Source organism: Sceloporus undulatus, chromosome 4 (assembly GCF_019175285.1).
Source record: "Sceloporus undulatus isolate JIND9_A2432 ecotype Alabama chromosome 4, SceUnd_v1.1, whole genome shotgun sequence".
Lineage (NCBI taxonomy): Eukaryota > Metazoa > Chordata > Lepidosauria > Squamata > Phrynosomatidae > Sceloporus > Sceloporus undulatus.
This window is the reverse complement of record NC_056525.1, coordinates 188,976,885-188,998,438: the sequence shown is the minus strand read 5'-3', so window position 1 is coordinate 188,998,438 and position 21,554 is coordinate 188,976,885. Positions and strand designations below refer to the sequence as shown.

The window sequence follows — 21,554 nt, the reverse complement described above, 5'->3', positions numbered from 1 at the left end:
TATTATTATTATTATTATTATTATTATTATTATTATTATTATTATTATTATTTCTTACTTACCTCTGCACATGGATCAAGTTGGGGACAACAACAATTAACAAACAACAAGATCAGTTAAAACACATTGCTAAAGCACACACCAATTTAAAAGATTTCAGATGTGTGTATATATGAAAACAATCCACATCTAAAATTTGTCATTTCAAATTCACAATTTAAAAACATCTGGATAAGCCTGCCAGAACACTGGACGGTGTGGAAGAATCCTGCTACGTTTTTAGGCCCGGGACAGGCTTTTTTTATAACAAGAAGTCATTTCCTATTTTTTAAAAAAAGCAAAATGGCCAAGGTGGAAAAATACTTGGTGGGGTGTGTGAGAAAAGCTGAGATTATTTTTTACACCTGGGGGCCATAAAAACAGTCTCATGTGTCTTACAGACTGCACTTTGCCCACCCCTGTTCTATTGGTTGTGAATTAATCTTCATAATTTTCTAGACAATAAAGCGTTGCTTTGTGATCTCTAAAATTACTGGATTATTTGGCTGAGGCCCTGATTAATACAGGGTCTGTATCCTGTTGTCAGTCCTGACTAGAGATACTCATTCAATCAGTGGGATTTACCTACATATTGAATCACCAGTTAAAAGAGTTTGAATGGGTCTACTTTAGTTGGGGCTAACCAATAGAATTCCAACCACAGTCTTTATCATACAGATTTTTTTTACTATGAAAAACTAATAATAATGTGAAATTATACTATGCAATAAGTTGGGGACAGACATATATACACAAGTAGACTTTGGGGACTTCGTAATATAAAGCTATGATACAGCAGTACTACTTTTTACTGGTTCATATGAATTCATGAAGGTATTTTAGAAAATAAAGTGAATAGAAATAGGTACTCAAGGGAGAATTTTAAAAAAAACCTACTCCCTAAACAAATTCTGTTAATTTGTTTCTAGATAGGTTCCCATTTTTCAATTCTACTTCTCACACTAAAAACCAGCTTAGAAAAACCCTAGCAGTTATTGGGTATGGTGCTGTTTTGATTTTACAGTATAGTGTGGCTTGGTGTGTGTGTGTGTGTGTGTGTGTGTGTGTATTCCATAGTTTTAAGTACACTACAATTTTATTGCATAGTATATGTTTCAAAAATAGTTTTTTAATGTTATATTAGGAAGATTAATATCTAACCTCAGAGACTACAGTTGGATTTATATCTAACAAAATTATCTCCAAACTATTCAGTGTCTGTTCTCTCTGCATGTCATTACAGAAGTAAGGCTTGTAGAAGGATGAGTACAATGCTAGAACATAAAAATAATGACATTGTGGTTCTCCTCTCATTTTAGTGACTGCATAGAATTGAAACTAGCTATAATAACACTGCCAGCCTAGTACTTACTTTGTTTACTGAAACTGCTGTTAGTATTAACAACTGATTGATTCAGTACCAAGAGAAATATTCCAGTCTGTGATTAACAAATCAATTATTGCTGGCATTTTTACCTACTACATCATTCCTTTACTTACTTACTTATATAGGCCAGAACCTGCTTCAGCTACTTACAAAAGCACACTTAACCAATTTAAGATCTTATCATGCAGAAGACAAAGCACCCAAATCCTGGAGATAAACAGGGTTTAGATCATGGGAATATCCTGCAAAAACAGGATTGTTTTCAGATACACTGGGCTACTTGAGCATTAATGCATGCATAAAGTGGGCAAAATCACACCACTTTTTACTTTTGGGGCTTTCTCGAAAGTAAAAAGTGGCACGATTTTGCAACTTTCTGCACAGGTTAATGCCACATTCATGCTCAATTAGACTGACATCATCTGAAAACAATCCCTCTTTTGTGGGATATTCCTGGATTTAAACCCTGCTTATCCATGGTATTTGAGTGCTTCCCTCCTGTGTGATAAGGTCCTTAGCATACTTAACAGAGGTCCAAAACACACTGCAGAAATAATCTAGTTTGAGGCCACTTTAACTGTCTTGGCTCAATGCTAGGGAATTCTGGAAACCGTAGTTTTGTCAGACATTTAGCATTCTCTGTCAGAGAGCTCTGGTGCCACAATAAACTACAATTCCCTAGCACTGAACCAGGGCAGTTAAAGCAACCTCAAACTGGATTATTTCTACAGTGTGTTTGTGATCTAAGTGATCTCACCTTACTAAGTAGTCATCATAAATACAGAACAGTTACCTAGATTTCCTCATCCATAACTATTTCGTATTCACAACCACTACTTAGTCACTATTTTGACACAACTGCCATAATCACCACCACCACCACCCCCATCTATTTTATTGGGCATCAGCTGCATGGGAAGAAATGGATCCATTCTGCTGACAAACCATGAGTGAATGATGTTTCCATCAGGTTTGGAGGGGTCAGGCCAGGAGACGTTACTTAACGGTATTTAACCTAAGTAGCTAGACCAGTATTCCAGCCATCAATATTTATATCCTGTTTTTTCTATCTAAAGATCTTTGGGCAGCATACTGTAAAACCAACTTGACTAATTTAAAGCAGAGTGTACAGTAAAAATGATTTTAAAAGCCTAAAAGCAATCCAACTAGTTAAAAAGACAAACCAAAAGTTGTTAGAATAACATTTTTAAACTATGAACATATAAAAGTTTGTGTAAAACCTGCTACACCCCAAAGAATTTAGAGAAGCACCACATGATCTCTTGGCTCCAAGCTGATATCAACATTGATAGCCAGCAGGCCTCCAAGGGGGAGAGTATCCCATAGTTGGGGTGCCACAAGAGAGACACCCCACTCCTGCTTCCTCCTAGAGTCACAAAAGAGGGCCCTTCCAGTAGATTGGAGTTCTCAGACAGGCATACATACAAGGAGAACCTTGAACCTTGAAAGCAGACTAGAAGGGTATTAGCAGCCAGTGCAATTCCTTTAAAATAGGTGCTGTGGGGGTCTTATATTATGTTTCAAACAGTAGTTAGTTTATACGTGTTGCACTAGCTGCAGCTTCCATCTTCAAGGACAGCCCCATCTAGACAGCATTTGGAGTAGCCTAATCTGGATGTTACCAGTGTATGTACTATGCAGCTAAGTTATCCCAGTTCAAGAAAGGCTGTAGTTGTCTGATGAGTCATAGGTAGCCACAAGCAGTTCAAGCTGAGTTCAAGGGAGATCTGAATCTCCCGTAACAAAGATAGATCTAAGAGTGCTCCCAGGGTATGCCCCTTCTCCTTGTGGGGACTGCAGTCTCATATTTTATTGGCCATCATTAAACCCATCAACTGGACCAACACCTGCACAGTCCTAGCTGACTGACAACAAAGAAAAGGAGAGCTGACTGTCATCAGCATACTGATTGCTCTCCACCCAACATCTTTCCCATTTGTTTCACATAGATGTTGAACAGCATGGGGGATAAGATGGAACACTGTGGCACCTCACAGCTTAGTTGTCATGAGGCTAAACAGATCTAAACAGATCTTTATGTAAAATATTTATGTTATTAGCAAGTTTCCATAAATACACTCAGCAACTTGCCAGAGGCAAACACACCCTGCACTCAAGCAAGACACCCAACAGCAGAACCCCATCTCAGAGATCTCATTTCCACTGCTGTTATGGAGTAGGTGAGGAAGAGCAAGAATCCCCTTCTGAATTGCACAAAAGAGACATCCCACTGTTTGAGAACTGTTTGGTGGCAGCCAGGAATAATGGTTGGCTTATAAACTGAGCCAATATTTGTGGAAGCAGAGGAGGGCTTCCTGCCAGTAGATGTTGCTCATCTCTTGAAGCCAGTTCTTTACAGGTGCAGAATAACCTTTTTTTATGAGTTGCGGGGACCACAAAGAATGATTGCTTCTAAAATGTTTATATCCACTATATTTTTATGAGCTTTGTGATACTGGTGGCTATGCCAGTTTCTAAAATGCACTGAAGACAGACTGGATCCTCCTTAGCCTTACTTTAGCAGATTTGACATTTCTACAATGGTATATCTACAATAACTAAGAAATGTTAAAGCATGAAGACTCTGCAATTGGATGCAGATATCAGAGGTGTTATCCTTTGCAAAGAATGTGATGTTGCAAGGGAACTACCCTCGTCCTATGACCTTTTATGAAATATTATGCATGCATAAGGGGCAGAACTGCAAGGGAGGAGCAACCATTATATACAAAAATTTAGTGCAATCTGTTTATGACAAAATTAATCAGCCAGATTAATGTAGCAATCAGACCTAAATTTAGATATCTCTGAAGCCACATGGGCACACACATGGACCTCCCCCCCCCCCATATAAATCAAGATTGGCATTGACAAAAGAGGGGATCCTAAAACTAATATACAAATGGTATCTAACACCTGTGAAACTGTCCCAGATGATGAAAAATGTCTCTCCAAGATGTTGGAAAGGCTGGGACGCCTTAGACTAGTTTGAACACATGTGGTTGGACTGTCCCAAGGTTAAAGATTTTTGGAATGCTTATTGTGAAACAAACTGTAACCTTCTGTCTGGGCCTTCTCTTATTGTCAATTTATTATAAAGAGAACACTTGTTTAAAACATCATAAGCTTATCATATTTCTCATCTCAGGAGCCAGGAATATAATTGCAAGAAGCTGGAAAACAGGGAGTGCACTAATAAGTAAATGGTGGGAAAGAGTTTGGGACACTTGGTTATTGGAAAAGCTTTCTTATACTTTTTGACTCTGTAATGGACAAAAGAAACCAGACACTTTTTTGATGACTGGTCAGTGTTTATTGATTACATCAACTCCAATTCATTTGCTATTGGACCTCCGACTCATCAAGCTATTCTTTGGAAAGATACTTTGATACCAGCTTCATTAACTAGCGAATCTGAGTGATGTCTTTAGGACTTTGTTACTGCTGTTACGTCACAAAAGTTAACTATTATGCAAGTTTACATATAGACTTCCAAGGCTATTTGTTATTTATGTATTAATTGTTTGTTTTGTATTGTTGTTATAAAACAAATAAAAACACTTAATTATAAAAAAACTGAAAAATGTTTGGTTCACAATAAAAGCAAGATAGCATATGATTTTAGAAATGTGAATATCATTCCTTTGTGGGACCTGTAAATGTTACCACAACCTTGTGGGAAACACTTTTTCACGAGAGGCTTGTGAGGGAAAATAACTAGGCAGACAGGGCCCAGTTTCATTTCGTTTTTTGCTCGCACTTCATGTGTGGGAAACCAGTAATCGCTGTTTAAACCCCCATTTTGTTGTTGTTGTTGTTGTTGTTATATTTGTATCCTACTCTTTTCCCAGAACTGGGACTCAGAGCAGCTTCACAATATTAAAAAACAATACAATTAAAATATAAAAACAGATACATTAAAACAGAATTAAATTGTTATAATATTAAAAAGGATTACTTATTAAAAGAATAAAAATACAATTAAAAAGATATATTTTTTAAAACACTTAAAATGATACAACCCCCTAGCTGGTCCTTTAAGAATATTCTCTTTTAAAAAGACTGCCTGCATAAGAAAGCTTTAACCTGCCAGCTGAAGGCCAATAAGGAGGGGGCCATTCTGATCTCCCTGGACAGGGGATTCCAGAGTCTAGAGGCAGCCACCAAGAAGACCCTCTCTCCGTCCCCACCAACTGTGCTTGTGATGGTGGTGGGACAGAGAAAAGGGCCTCTCCAGAGAATCTCATGCTCAGGCCAGTTCACGCAGGGAGATAAGTCTACCAGATATCAGGGACTTGAGCGATATAGGACTTTATAGGCCATAACCAGCACTTTGAATTGTGCCCAGAAACAAACTGGCAGCCAATGGAGCTGTTTCAACAGGGGCGTTGTGTGATTTGTATAACCTGGCTGCAGCTCTTTGGACCAAATGAAGTTTCCAATCTCCCTCATGTGATAATGTCCAAAGGCTTTGCTATAGTCTAAAATTGCCCTCTTCCCTCCACCTGTTTTTTGTACCTGGAAATTCTGTAGTAACAACAGCAGAAAACCTATGTATTCTGTGTGAGGAGTAACACAAACTCTGATTCTGTGGGAGTCTACTAAACACTCTGAGTAAATGATAGTTTTCAAGATATAGATCTCTGTATCGGGACAGGGATTAATGACTTGACCCAGAAAAAAAAAGAAATTGTTCAGTGAAATATGGTTCATACACTAAATTTAGCTGGCAAACAGGCTTTCCAGAAAATCCATAACACTGTCAATTACATCTTTTATATTTAAAAATGTCTACATGTGGTAACAAGTAGTTTAAACACTATTTATTGGAACAGAAAGCTTGCAAAGCCTTTCTGGATTTTTTTAATTTCCATATATATATATATATTTGTTTTCATGCATGTGTTGTCAAATAATTACCATGTTGTAGATAAAACTAGCATGCTGTCTTTATAGATGTGTGATATTAGGTGTTTGTACTGAGGGTTTTTCTTGCTTGACACCTAATAACTAGTGAAATGCTCACCAGCTAATAAGCACTAAGGCCTATTAAACCTTAAAAGGGAGTCCTTTTGCCAGTTGTGGTAAAACATGTTCATTGCTAAATAAGTTCAAGATGAGGATAGAGTTTGGAATAAAGTCTGCTTGTGTCACAGAGGAATTTATTGCTCTCTGAAACAGTGGGAAGCACTGCCATTGCCCTACTTATACATGCATACCTGGATGGGGTATTTAAGGAATACTTTTTTCCAGATGAAGGGGTTCTATACAATATCTTCCACTCCCTCTGGACTTTCTGGTGGTTCCTCTGCTGTTTGGATCAGCAAGGTATTTCTGGAAGAGATAGTGAACAGATGAGCAGAGGTGTTGGCATTTGTCTTTAATCAAACTTTATTTTAAAAAAAATAAAAAAGATGTATGGAAAGGGATCTTGTAACATCTTTGAGACTAACTGAAAGAAAGAAGTTGGAAGCATGTGCATTCGTAGACTTCAGCCTGCGTCATCAGATGCATCGGGAAGTCTTACATTCATCTGAGGAAGTAGGCTGGAGTCTATAAAAGCACATGCTACCAACTTCTTTCTTTCAGTTAAGGTCTGTACAGACCATGTCTAAGGGCAGCGGGACACCACCCCTTTCCTCTCTGGATTGAGGCCGTGGCAACCTCACGCTGTGGCCCCAGACCAGCCTTTGGAGCCGAAAAAAGTGGCTCCTTTTTGCATCCTCCAAAAGGCGCTATAGCTGCGGTGGCAAGGCTATATGGTGCCCCTTCAGTGCTGTATCATCAGAACGCAGCGCCAGAGGTGCACCATGATGCTGTGCACCATCTGAAGTGGCACGCGGCATCATGGTACCCTGGGGGCAGAGTCAAGGCATGCGTCATCAGGACACTGCACCCCGACTCTGCCCACAGGCCGGCCTTTCGAGCCAATCTGTATAGGGCCTTAGTCTCAAAGGTGTTACAAGATCTCTTTGCATACTGATTTTCCAGACTAACACAGCAATGCTTTTGAATTAAAAAAAGATGGTTTAGATGAAGAGAGGTAGAGAAGAAACATTAAGATTGCTTACATAGGACACAAGGTTTGTTTTCATGGTCAATTTTGAAAAAAAAGGGGGAGCAAAAATATATTCACTTTCATGTATTATGTATTCTGCTGTCAAGAAAGTGTACATCTTCCTCTGTTTTGACCCTTTTTATTTGTAACAAAAAGGTCTGTTCTAAACCTGGTGTTAGTGATATGGTTTTAGATTAAAAATAAATAAATTCTTGTTCATATTTCTGCTGTACACCCTACCTTCACTTCAGGCTGTTCCAGCATTATCCTCTCACATGAACTTAGCATGTAGGTTTCACTCCCATTTTGCTCAAATGCCAAAGAGAGGAAAGATATTGCAATGGCTAGACGCATATGAGTGTCAGACAGCACTGAGTCAACTTTGGTAGCTTAAGTGTCAAAATGAACAAAGTAGCCCTCACCCAAGAACACAGTGAAGATTTCCTCTAAATTTGGGACGGAATTGTGCGGCCTTTCAGATGTTATTGGATTACCACTCCCAACATTGCTGTCCAGCACAGCCAAAGATGGGAGCTGCAGTCCAACTATAACAGTCCAACAGTTTGACCCCTGCTGTAAACAGAGCTCCTTATTTTTAATGACCTTTGTTAAACCATTTTTAACAAAGTACAAATATCTAAACTCAAATCACCAACACCAGCTTGATGCAGTGAACTGGCAATCAGGTGTGGAACATCCATTGGACTGTGATTCTCATTAGCTATTGTGGGCATAGTTAATGCTGAGAGATTATAGAAACTATAATCAAGCATCCTCTAGACAGCCATGAGTGGTCCCTTCCTCTTTTAAATGAGTATTGGAAGGTAAAATCCCTTTAAAGGTGCTTGTTAACCTTGCCAGACTCAAAACCAGATGTATAAACCACTCAGAATGCAGAGTGATTCCTGTCATTTGCCCAAATGAAATGCAAGCTACTACATTTCATTTAGTTGTTGCTGCCCCCTGCAGCCTGTTCATATTATACTGAAAACAAGGATCAATGCTTAGGAAAAGGGTGATGTATTTTAAATAATTTGTCTTCTGGTGGCCAAGTCTTTCAACTCTGTGACCAAGTTATTTGTTATAATTCAGAATCTCAAATGTAGTACTCTTCAGTCATACATTATCATTGAGAAGAAAATGGAAAGAATGGTGACTGAAGGGGAAATCATTGAACCACACCTTTACAGTATGTCACACAAAGTAACATATTGGCAAAGACACACCCAGAAGCTACCTCCAAGATCATACTTTGAGACAATATCCTGAAGGATAACAAAGAAAGCAGAAGCCAGATTATAGGTGCAAAAGGGATGTTCCATGGTGTTTTCTTGCTTACTTTCTGCCAAAACAATTGAGGCCTATTATGTTATACTAAATATTTATCTGTAATAGACGTTTAAGAGAGACAGCATGGTGTCGGGGTTTAAACATTGGACTATGACTCTGGAGATCAGAGTTTGAATCCCCTCTCAGCTATGGAAACCCACTGGATGACTTTAGGCAAGTCACATTCAGTCAGCCTCAGAGGTGGATAAAGGCAAAGCCCCTCTGAACAAATCTTGCCAAGAAAACCCCATGATGGGTCTACCTTAGGGTTCTCATAAGAGAAATGAACTGAAGGCACACAACAACAACAATAGGCATTATATAGAGGAAAGGGGGATGGGAAGAAGAAAGCTAGCATATCCATTTAGCATAACTTTAATATCAATCCATAACAAGAGGTAAGAGGCAATATCAGCAAAGCAGGTGTAATGTTTAGCACAGGGTGCTTTTTTGATGAAAAAGCAGATCTGTGTTCCCTAGCTAATAAGGCATATAGTAAAGAACATATATATGTGGATTCACAATTAGTCTAGCACTAGAATTTGAAGTTATGTTTTATTTCTAACAACCCGAAATAAATGCTTTACTTTTGTAAAAAAAAAATAAAAATCAATCCATAACAAAGTTTAGATCTACTGGTTCTTCTAGGAGAACTCATCATTGGAAGAGACCAGTAATTCACCCCAATTGGAGTTTTATTGAGTGTGAAAAATGCCATTGAGATAGACACCATGGCAAGATCCAGGCTAAAGTGGCCACTTTAAAGTCCCTTAGATGTCAATGGGAAGACTAATCTCATGCTTCCAGGATTTTCAGGACCACCAGGTTGCACATAACAGGCTACTTTCCTCTTTTTATATATATTTCAGCACTTTAGAACGGGATTCCTTACAGCAAATGTAAACATTGATTTTCTTTTTTATTTGTGAGACCTTAGTTCCAAGCTTTTTTGAAACTTAAAAAAAGATACAGACTGAAATCTGCACTTTTAAGTTCTCTGCCTACATAAGATAAAATTTAAAGATTGCTTGTCAAAGAAAGTGTCAACTGGTTTCCTAGGCAACCTGCTAAAGATACTTGAAAATCTAAAGATAGTTGTAATAATGTCAGTAACTAAAGAATATTTTTCATCTTGGCTTTCTCTGTAACCAGTGTGAAATATCTAAGATAGATGGAGAAACTGTATAACCCTCCTGTTCATTTAGGTTATTTCTAACAATTATGGTAAGACTTGTTAATGCTAAAACAAACTGATGGGGGGGGGCATTGGGTGTACAGGAATACCTTAGTTAGCAAAACCTTTGACAAAGAATCTCCTTTTTACAAAGATTTTTTTTTTTAATTGCTGCCCAGATTTCTTTTCCTCTATGGCCTCTATTTAGCTGGAAGTTTGTTCACAGCATCAAGATTAGGAGGATGTTGAAGGAAGGCTAGAAAAATACAGGCTTTTGGTGGTAGATTAAAACAAAGTAATAAAACTTGAGTTGGGAAAGAATGGGACTGTACCCGAGTTATGTATCCATGTATGCCTCCCTACAGTAGGCAAGATAAATAGCAGTTGCCTTGAGGATCCCTTCTTAGCATGCATGAGCAGCAAAACTGAAAAAAAGGGGGAAGGCAAATTAGCCTGCTTTATCAGCAACTCCCAGCATGTTAAAAAAGCATTCATCTATAGGTTTGGACACCAAAAGATCTATAGGTTTCCACCAAAATGGAAATTGTAAGAAAAGTATAGATTGTTGGTGGTGGGGAATCATTTCTGGATGTATTTTGGAAGAAGTTTCAAAAGGTCTCTAGAAGGTTCAGCAAGTTTATATTTCTTATGCAAGGCTTACCTGACCTAGTTGTTTGATTTCACATGCTAGTTTTGGATAAAAAATTTTTGCTGAAACACACAGAACTGCTCTTCTTTTTTATGGTGTAGGAACCTTTCCCTGTTCTTTCCATGTTATTTCTGCCTCTGGAAGCAAATTTTCTATTAAATTTGCTCATGGGCACATCTACTTTTCTAGCTGAGATATATCTGTACTGTATGTGGAAATGCAAACAGGATTAACTCGTTTGTTCTTCACATAATACTCAGCCATATAACTTGATTAAAAATTCTATGATAGTTGATTTTCTGTTTTAGATCAGGAAGCTTGCTGTAACCTGCAAGAAATATTTGTGGCCTGGGGTGGGATGGTTTACTTGTTTTAAGCCTGTAATAATAAGCACAGTTATTTGGAAGTATGTTCCAATGAAATTATGAGACTTTCTTTCTAGGAAACATGTTTAAAATTAGAAGTATCACTTCATTTAACCTTGCACTTAGAAGCCTTAGAATCGTTCTCTAGAGTCACTTTATGCTTAAGACTTTTATGTGGCAGCCAACATAAAAGGTTGTTAAAATTACTGTGATTTTGTACCTAGACAAATTAAAGTTTCAGAGTAAAGCATTATTTAGAATTCACATGTGTGTGTATGTGCCTAGAATTCACATACACAATACAAATACATATAACTCCACTTGCAGACTTTTTAAAATAAATTTAAAGAATGGGTATCTGTATCAGTTAATAAATTAATATTTAGATGTTCAGCAAACCTATGATGCAGCTAGAATTTAGGAATATATAATACTTTAAAAATAAATACATTTTAGTTTTAGCTCAACCTGATGTGAACCAAACTGATTCATCAGCACCTGATTTAAAGGCTTGTGTGGATATGTGTATGCTTGCTGAAGCAATGCACAGTGAGAGGCTGTTGTTCTCCCTCTAAAACTGAGACGCTGTTCATTCTTGTGCATTAAAAAAAGGATCACTCAGCCTTCAGGAAAGGAACTCTCAAAAGCTGAATCTCTAAAATGGCAGCAGTTCCTGGAAAGGAGACATCTTGATTTTGTTGTTGAGCAACAACATGGAAAGGCACTAGCATTCTTCCCCAATTGGTTTTCTTTAGGCCTTCACCCAACGTTGTTATTCCCAAGCAGCCACCATGGCAATGGGTCTTCCAGATTCAGAGCTCATCCTGCTAATACAATATGGTGGATTTACCTCATTTCTACTTCCCTGACTTACACTTGCAGTGTGTCCTGTATTTCTTGCCTTTCTCAGGAAGAAGTGATTTTTTTCAGATTTGTAGGATCTCTACATTTGAAAGCAAGATTTCTTGTGGAAGATGGTTAGTTCCAGCATTGTGGTTCAACATATGTATGTACGAAAATCTTGGTTTATTTGAACACAGGAATAGTTGTGTAGAAAGCAGCATTTGGTTCCTGTACTGCTGTGTGTGTTAAGTTAATGGTACTTTGGGGTGAGGTGATGATGTTTGTCAAATTGTCTGTTTTGACACCTTAATCTGAATTCTTCTGTTCCTACCAGCGTATAAGAATATGAATGGGGATGGTGCAGTGATTTTTGGTCTTTTAATATTAGATCTTTCATTCTTAATATATATCTTTTATTTCAGCTTTTTAGAAAGAATAGACAGTGTCAGTATGCCTGACTACACACCTACAGATCAGGTGAGTAAAATACTAAAATATTTTGTGAGCCCACCAGAGTGTTAGCTTTTATCCCTGTGCCACACAACAGATTGCTTTTGAAACTACTGGAAATATTTAACATAATTTGTGGTATAGCCGTCTGTCAGCTCTTCAAAGAACAAGAGTAGACTTCTGTAAATCCCTTGCCTGGGTACTTCTGGTACTTCTGCACAGTTTTTTAAGGCAAATGTCATCCCAGAACCATTGGTGGCATCCCAGAACCAAAAATGTGTCGGTCTTTCATTGTTGTGAAGCCCATAATGATGCTTAACATCTATTACACATAAAGTCATGCATTAATATGAGAGCAGAAATAGTAACATAAGGTTAGAACTCAGTACTTTACAAAGTTACTGAAGTGGGAAGGCACAATCTAATAAAGCAAGGTTTATACCAGAGGTTTCCCTAATAATTAGAGACTTCTCAAAGGTTTGATTTACTGTCCCTAATCTGAATGTATAACGTATTGGCCTACATTCCACATCGATTCCTGGAATGTTGAAATATAAAATATCCTTTTATTGTGCACGTTTCTTGCATGCTTTTTATAATGTAACATATGTTATTCTGTTTCCTGTTTCCAGGATCTCTTAAGATGCAGGGTTTTGACATCTGGGATATTTGAGACAAGATTCCAAGTAGATAAAGTAAACTTTCAGTGAGTACACCAATAACATTCTTTAAATTGTGTCTAGTTTTGTAACCAGTGTAAGAGTGAAGGCAATTATATTGGGCTCATTTATAGAGAGTGTTCCAATATCTTTTCAAAGGGAGAGGGAATTTCAAAATGTGTAGGCCACCATCACTGCCTATCTGTTGTGATCCGTAGCTGATTAAATGCTACTAAATGCTACTACTGTACTGAGAGAGCATTCTCAGTGGCTGCTCCCATGCTCTGAAACTCCTTTTTACAGGAGGCTAGGCCAACTCTCTCCCTGCTTTCATTTCGCCAGCAAGCAAAGACATTTTTGTTTTAGTATGTAATTGCTCCCAGGGATGCTTCTTGTGGGGGGGTGCTTTCTGGACTGACAGACTTATGCAGACTCTTTTTTTTTTAATTTTTCCAAGCATTTTTATTACACCATGTATAATACATATTATACAATCATGTTTCATATTATAATTTTCTCCCCCCACCTCCCACCCAAATAAGAAATCAGCATAGAGAAATTTACAATCCAATCAAATTAACAATCAGTTTCGGAGATATGGAAAACATTATTGATTATATTATTAACTTGTTCATACCCCATTTTACCTTTCATGTTCTTAATTACTATTTCCCATTTGTCTTCCCATGATTATTTATTGCTTTCTCCAACATATTTTAATCTTCTTTCCCTAAGGAAGTTGAATAATATATATTCTTTTATATATTTAAATAAATAAGTCTTGTTCCAATTTAATTTGTTTCTCCATCCATAAGCAGTCACTGCATGGGCAGCTTTTAGAAATTGTTTTGTTACATATTTTCGATTATTATTCAATCCTAATTCCCCTAAATTGAGAGTCAAGCAATTTTCTTTACTTAATTGTATTTCTATCCCTATAATTGTATTTATCTGTTGCTTAACCTCAATCCAAAATTTTTGTACAAATGGACATTCCCACCACATATGAATATATATTCCTTTAATGCCACATCCATGCCAACATTTGGACTGAAATTTGTCATTTGTAAATGCTAATTGGTGTGGTGTCCTATACCATTTATGCAGACTCTTTTTTAAACTTTTGTATGCCTTTAAAATAATTTTACGTAGTTTTAAATTCAGTTATTTTAATTGTTTTTAAATTTGTATTGTTAGGTTTTACGTGATTTCTTCTGTCACCCACCTTGGGTCCAAGTCCAGGAGAAAAGTGGCACAGAAAGAAAAGGAATACATATTGTTTAAAGATCAAGGACCATAGATAAATTTGCTAAAATAATTCCATGACTTCAAACACTTGAGAACTAAAAAGGGAAAATATGTTGTTTCAAAACACTTAATTCAAACAACACATTCCAAAGATAGCCTGTGAGATTTTGTCTTCCCATTAAACAAATAGCCCGCGCAAACAAAATATTGATCAGCATATAGAATATTATCATCTTGCTTTTCATTGATCAGGCACAGATTTTTCCAGGCTAAAATATTTCAGTACCTTCCATTCATTTTCATTTCTGGCCCTCTCTGAAATGTTCTACTCCCTTAATTTTCAAGATATGTATATATCAAAATTTAACAACATTTTACAGAATGTTTATTTGAATCTGGTAAGCCAGCATACATCTGTCATTCTAAGGGGAAAAAAGACAATTATTCTTTCTGTAAAGTGTTAAAGAAATGGAAAGCATAGCCTTTTCACTGTGTGTTTGGCCCACTTTCTTGTTTGGTTTTTGATCTGGCCTTGGAGATGTGCTTGTATGTATGCTTGCAGTCTCAACCTGTGTTCCCCCTTTTCGTTACTGACCTTCTCCCTGCCCCTGCCAACTGTTGATACCCCCCTCTTTTTTTAGTGTGTCATGAATTCAGCATCAGCAGTAGGATTTAGTAAAATCTGGAGCAAGTGTAGGAATGCAGGAATGTTTGCAAAGAGCCCTAAGTGTAGGGCCCATTTTCCTCCCACGCAACAGGCACTGTTGTTTCATTTGGAACTGTAAAACAAGTGCCACATATCATGCAAAGTATGATTTTACTTGTACATACTTGTGCAAATATAATAAAGACCCTGTGGTCTTTCAACAGCATGTTCGATGTAGGTGGTCAGAGAGATGAAAGAAGAAAATGGATCCAATGTTTTAATGGTAAAGTTATACTTTCACATTTTCAAATTTAATCTCACACTGTTTTTTTACCTTGCATTCTATTGCATCATTTACATTATGTAGACTGGATTACTTAACCTCAGAAAAACTGTATCATTTTGTCTATATAACTCAGATTATGTTTCTAAATACCATTGCAAAACACACCTAACCATTTATTCTTATAACTTCTGCAACACGCAGTTTCCTTAGTTAACATTTTAATTTCTCTACTGTCCATGATACACTCTTCCTCAGATGTCACAGCTATTATCTTCGTTGTGGCCTGTAGCAGCTACAACATGGTCATAAGGGAAGACAACAACACCAACAGATTACGGGAGTCTCTGGATCTCTTCAAAAGTATCTGGAACAACAGGTAGGATTTCCATGTAGAGCAAAATTATATTGATTTGATAAAAGCAATGGCCAAAAAAAAGATAGTATTGAGAGACACAGTTCTGTTAGTCTGGAATATTAGTACACAAAAGGATTTTATAGTTCCTTTGAGATTAACTGTGTGAAAAAAGTTGTAGCATAAGCTTTCAAAACATCTTAGGAAGTAGACCCAGTCAAAAGTTTATGCTACAATTTATTTTGCAGTTCGTCTCAAAAAATAGTACAGTAGTCTCTTTCTATCCATAGGGAGGATCCTTTTCAGATCCCACAACATGAGACCTTAAATCCTTTTCAGTGGGTGTGCACACATGCATGCACACCGTTTAAAAAGCTGGGGTTTACCATCTGCAGAAGCTCAAACCTATGGGTGGCAAGCCCATGGTTGGCACAGGTGCAATGTATGTAGCATTACATAAAGTAAGTTTTGTTCAACCTGTTCAACTGTTGGCACTTTTATTATAATAATTTTGTGTCTTTTAAAATAATGTTTGGTATCAGAGAGTCAGTATGATATCGTGGTTTGAGTGTTGGGCTGTGATTTGGGGGTTCCAGATTCAAGTCCCCATTCAGCAATGAAACTGCCTGAGGTGAACTCGGACTAGTTATTTTTGATTTGTGGCAACCCTAAGGCAAAGGTATAATGCGATTTTCTTGGCAAGATTTGTTCAGAGGAAATTTGCCTTTGCCTTCCCTTGAGGCTGAGAGCACGTGATTTGCCTAGGTTCACTCAGGGGTCTCAACACACTGTCCAGAGAGAATTCATCCTGATTCATTTTTAAGTGGCTAACACATTGGAAGTGAGTTATTTAGACTAAATACCACCTCACAAGTGGTATCACTGCTGTTCAAGCTAACAATAGCAACCATCTTTTTCTTAGTACATTTAAGATGACATCTACATACAGATGCTTTTTTCATATCATCCTTTCTGGAGCCATAATTTATTTTAGTATCATCAAGTAGTCCTGTTCTGATTCTTCACAATAAGAAATGGTTAGTTTTATCTCAGTGAAAGGAACTGTTATCACAGAATCAGGGTTGGCTAGGGCTTATGGACCATCTTGTCTAGTCTATAATGGAGTTTTCTAGGCAAGATTTCTTCAGAGGCTGATTTCCTTTGCCTTCCTCTTAGGTAGAGAGAGTGTGATTTGCCCAAGGTCATCTTGTGGGTTTCCATGACTGAATAGGGATTTGAATCTTGGTCTCCCATAGTCCTAGTCCAGCATTCAAACATTTATACATCTTTGGCTTCATTCAAAAGACACTCCTACAGCAGCTTACAAAGTCAGTAATCAGAGTCCTTGCTCTTAGCCTTACACTCTAAAAGACATAACCAAAAAGAAAAAAGGAATGGATACTGAGAGGGAAGAGGAAAAAGTCAAATCATGTACTAGTCCATTTTCAGAGATAATAGACCTCCGGCCACCATTGGAGATTAAAGAAGTGCTTGAGAAAGTTATTTTGTAGACTACAGTCCCTAGAATTCCCTCGGCAGCAGTGGCCATGCTGATTAAGGGATTCTGCAAGTTGTTCAAAAAGTAACCAATCTCTGATTAAAAGACATGAGCATCATTTGTGAGTTTCCAGAAACAACAAGTTAGCTACTATTGATAATCAGAATGCCAGATTATCTTTGTATGAGTCCTTACTAACATTCAGGTCTTCACAGGTGGTTACGGACGATTTCCATCATTTTGTTTCTGAACAAACAAGATATGCTGGCTGAAAAAGTCTTGGCAGGAAAGTCTAAAATTGAAGATTATTTTCCTGAATTTGCACGTTATACAGTACCTGAAGATGGTGAGTTTCTTAGTTCTGTTAATGGTTACACAGCTAGATAAATGCTTATTCTCCCTTAACACTTATATGTCATAAATAAGTTCCTTGAATATTTTTACCCATACAGGTGTGAAAGCAAACATGGAATTGTTTTGAATAGAACAGTGCTTCTATTATGTTATATTTTAAGGCTGCTTTTAATGCAATATTTGTTTAAAATATCAGAGAAATAGTTTTGAACAAATACTTCATCAGAAGCAGTTCTAAAGACAGATGGATAGTCTATAACCAGATAACTAGTTTACTAGTTTACTATGCAACATTAGTCCCTATCCTAAATTATTTTGGGTCCTAATCATGCCCTTAGGTTTACTAGGACACCATGCTGAAGGAACAGTAGAAATCACAATTGGCCAGGTGCCTGTTAATTAGAGTCCAAACTTAGCAAAACCTTTATCCATTTCAGCTCCAGTATCCATTTCAGCTCCTTAGCTAGTAGTCCACTTTTATTCTCTAGAGAAGTACAGTTTTAGTCCAGTCCTACTGAAAATCCATGTCTCCACCAACTTATTATTCTAGCCCCTTGCCTGTTTTGTCTGCATCCTTTTGACACATTTGGCAGGGGCCTTACAGAAATTACAAGTGGCAAAGTCCATGATAGCAAAGTGCCATGTGATGCACCAGGACCACAAGAGTCCTGTAGTCTCTTCCTGCTGCTCTCTCCCCAGGTGAAAATGAATACACCTGAGCCAGAGGTGACATGGCTATGCCAGCAGCAGGTAGATTGTTCCTGTGCTTAGAAAATACAGAAGAACCAAGACAGGAAAAGGAGCAGGGAGAGAGAGGAGGAGAAAGTGCAGTTGGCATGTGCTGCAGCAGCACTAGCAGCATATGCTCAGGACTTGCAGGGACACTTAGAACAGCAGTACTTCCTTTTTTAACAGCAGTTTCAACAGAACAGGTGACTCCTTGTACCCTCTGTAACTCCAGCCATACAGTAGCTGCCTTGCCCCATAGTAGCTGGCTCAGCCAACTTCTCTCTCTGATGAGCTATTCTCTCTTGGAACTTGAGGAGCAGATATTGGAACCTGAGGGGCAGATGTGGATGCCTTTCTGACTTTGCACTGTGACCCCTTCTAAGTATTTCTGAAACCCAGTACAGATACTCCAGATTGTATCTCTACATTTCCCACACAATAATATATATATTCCTATTTGTATCTGACCATTGCAATGATCGTCAAAGGCCGCATCCACAGAGAGTGTTTTCTACATTGGAACCACACTCCATATAGAGCGTTTTCTATGTTGGACTCACTCTTTCTGACTTTGCACTATGTACTTTGCACCAAATTAAACATGCACCTCTCCAAATTAAACACACACCAGTATGTTTCATTTCAACAGTGATTCGTCTTTGTGTTACAGTGTATAACAATGTATACACATGTATTAAAAGAAAATAAAAATAAACACAGGTTGAGTATTCCTTATCTGAAATGCTTGAGATCAGAAGTGTTTTGATTTTGGGCTTTTTGTTTGTTTGCTTGTTTCGTTTTGTGTTGTTTGTTTGTGTGTGTGTGTATGTGTTTGAAGTTTGGAATATTTGCATATTTCTAAAGAGATCTCTTGGAGATGAAACCCAGGTTTAAACATAAAATTCATTTATGTTTCATATATACTTCATACACATCGTCTGAAGGTAATTTTATACAATATTTTTAATTTTGTGCATGAAACAGCATTTTTATGCATTGAACCACTGAACTTGTGGCATCTTGTCAGTGCTCAAAAAGTTTTGGATTTTGGAGCATTCTGGATTTTAAGATTGGGGGTGCTCAATCTGTAGTTGGAATTCGCATCATCTGTCCCGATTATCCTCTCCTTTATCTTACTGATATCTTATTATTTTTATTAAAAGCAACACCAGATGCAGGAGAAGATCCCAAAGTTACAAGAGCAAAGTTTTTTATCCGGGATGAATTTTTAGTAAGTAATACCTTACATTTTTTCAAAGCTGCATGATTCTATCAATTAAACTTGTCTGATGACAATGAATTTTTACTACAATATTTAAATGCTATAGAAGGGTAAGTCCTTCATTGTAAAATGTTTGCATATTTAAGAAAGAAAGCATTGTGATTACACCAAATTGGCAATTAGCATGTCTGTGAACAGGATCCCTGTACAAAAGTTAACCATGACTGTAAGCCTCACTTCAAGATCACTTTTTAATCTTTATCCCATGAGCAACATCTTGCACATCAGAACTCTCTTCATTTTAAGCTGGAAATATTTAGGTCCACAGAGGGACAGAAGATATGCCCAGGTATGATGAATAGGATCACCTCACCTGCCAGCAGTATAACATCATCATGCAATGTGTCAACCCAGTGAGGAAAAAAAGACTCATTAGAAGTGGTCTTTTACCTGAGCTGTCTCCTCAGCATTACATTTGGAGTTGGAAATCTTCTGTGAGTTTTTTTCTGAAATAGTGCCTGTCTTGAGGAGGCTGTGCCTCTCTTACATGATTAAGGTGAATGATGAGTGGAGTCCTCTAGAATTTCCATGATCTGTGATTTTCCTGAGCAAGAAGAGCACTGGAAGTAACCCACATATGCATTATGGTTTGTTGTTGTGTGCCTTCAAGATATTTCTAATTTATGGCTCCCAAATCCCATGATCCCAAAGTTCTGTAGCCACAGATGTTTCTACAGCATGATATTCCAGATAGACTAGATATGGGGAAGATTCATGGGCATCAACAAAGATGTTTCTGGGAAAACCCAGGCTAGTACCATTGTACTTGATCCACTAACATCAAATGGTACCTTCTCAATGACATGTGAATGTTTGTCAGTGTAGTTCAAGTATGCTCACTCAACCTGGGAACCAAGTCTTGGTGCATGGCCATTACACAGGGACAAGAACATCACTTCTCCTACAGCAGGCCAATGTTACCTGTGTGGAGAGCATCTGGAAATTTAGAGAGGTGGAAGTTGCACTACATCCTGATTGTCGTTGAGGAAGACTTGGTTGTCATGCTACATCCTCCACAGTATATGTAATATATCGGGAAAGATTATGTATCTCTGAAGAAAAGTCTACAACTGCCTCTCAGGTGTCAAAGAAGAGCCAGTTCATGTTCAAGGCCAGTGGCAGTAGTCTCCAAATCTAAAATTGAAAACTCCATAGTTTATGTAATATACTGGGAAAGATTATGTATCTCTGAAGAAAAATCAACAACTCAGGTGTTGAAGAAGAGCCAGTGGCAGTAGTCCCCAAATGCAAAATTGAAAACTATTAGCTGTTCAGAGGTGAAGGATAGTTGCACAGCAATATGAGACCATTACCCACTTTCTACTTTCCACAGGAAGAGTGCTGAAGAACAGTTGTAGCATACCTGTATGCCAAATCACTGCCATCTCACCTGTATGGACCTTCACATTCCTTTTTTCTCTGCTTCTCCCTTCATGTTACCTTTAATACCCCACTTACTTCCACAATGGGTCATTTCCTGTTCAACCACCCTGCTTTTCAGTACTAGTAAAACTAATTCTTTTGAGCTGTAACTGGTGTGTGATTTCCATTAATTGTGGAAAAGAAGAAAGGAAAGTGCTTCAGCTAGGATGGTGTGTCTTGTTCTTTAATCTAGTATGCCCACTTATCCTGGGAAAGCCATGGTTTTGCTTTTCAACCTTGACTCATAGTTCCATACTGTTACCCCAGTGTAAGAGGTAAAGAGAAAATGGAGGGGAGGAACAGAACAGGTACTGTAGACATAATTAAGGGAAATGAAGTATCCCTCCCTCCTAGTGGGAACAGTGTGGCATTCTTTATTGGAGGAGGAGGGGGAGGAATTTTATTTCTCACTTGCCTCTCCCCAAGGCTTGAGGAGGGATACAGCATAGATTGATACATGTGCAAATGTTTAAGCACAGGATCTAAAGGTGGGTTCCCAGATCTTTAGAGCAGAGGGTTGCCCAAAGAAAAGTTTTTCTCTTTTAGGTTGGTAGGTGATATTGGAAAACAAAGAGGGTTGACCCATCTATACTATATGGATTTAACAAAATTCTTAACAAGCATATGTGTCTCTGGAGCAGTAGAGTCTCTTGGCTATGTTAATTAGCACTGTACATTGTAATTGCAATGGTTTTTTGCATCAGTATTGATTAATCTCCAACTGGAATAAATCAATACTAATCTAAGCAGAAAATCCACCCTC

At 37.8% G+C, this 21,554-nt stretch overlaps 1 protein-coding gene across 2 annotated transcripts in view; it reads left to right on the top strand.

The window, feature by feature from the left end:
* The window catches only part of GNAL (G protein subunit alpha L), a 185,000-nt gene that overhangs the window by 157,947 nt on the left and 5,499 nt on the right, over positions 1 to 21,554 (top strand). For both annotated transcript variants that reach the window (XM_042461683.1, XM_042461684.1), the window contains exons 6-11: positions 12,288 to 12,342; positions 12,948 to 13,021; positions 15,093 to 15,151; positions 15,410 to 15,530; positions 17,220 to 17,350; positions 19,251 to 19,318. In XM_042461683.1, coding sequence (XP_042317617.1) covers positions 12,288 to 12,342; positions 12,948 to 13,021; positions 15,093 to 15,151; positions 15,410 to 15,530; positions 17,220 to 17,350; positions 19,251 to 19,318 — 508 coding nt within the window. The remainder of the gene's footprint in view (positions 1 to 12,287; positions 12,343 to 12,947; positions 13,022 to 15,092; positions 15,152 to 15,409; positions 15,531 to 17,219; positions 17,351 to 19,250; positions 19,319 to 21,554) is intronic.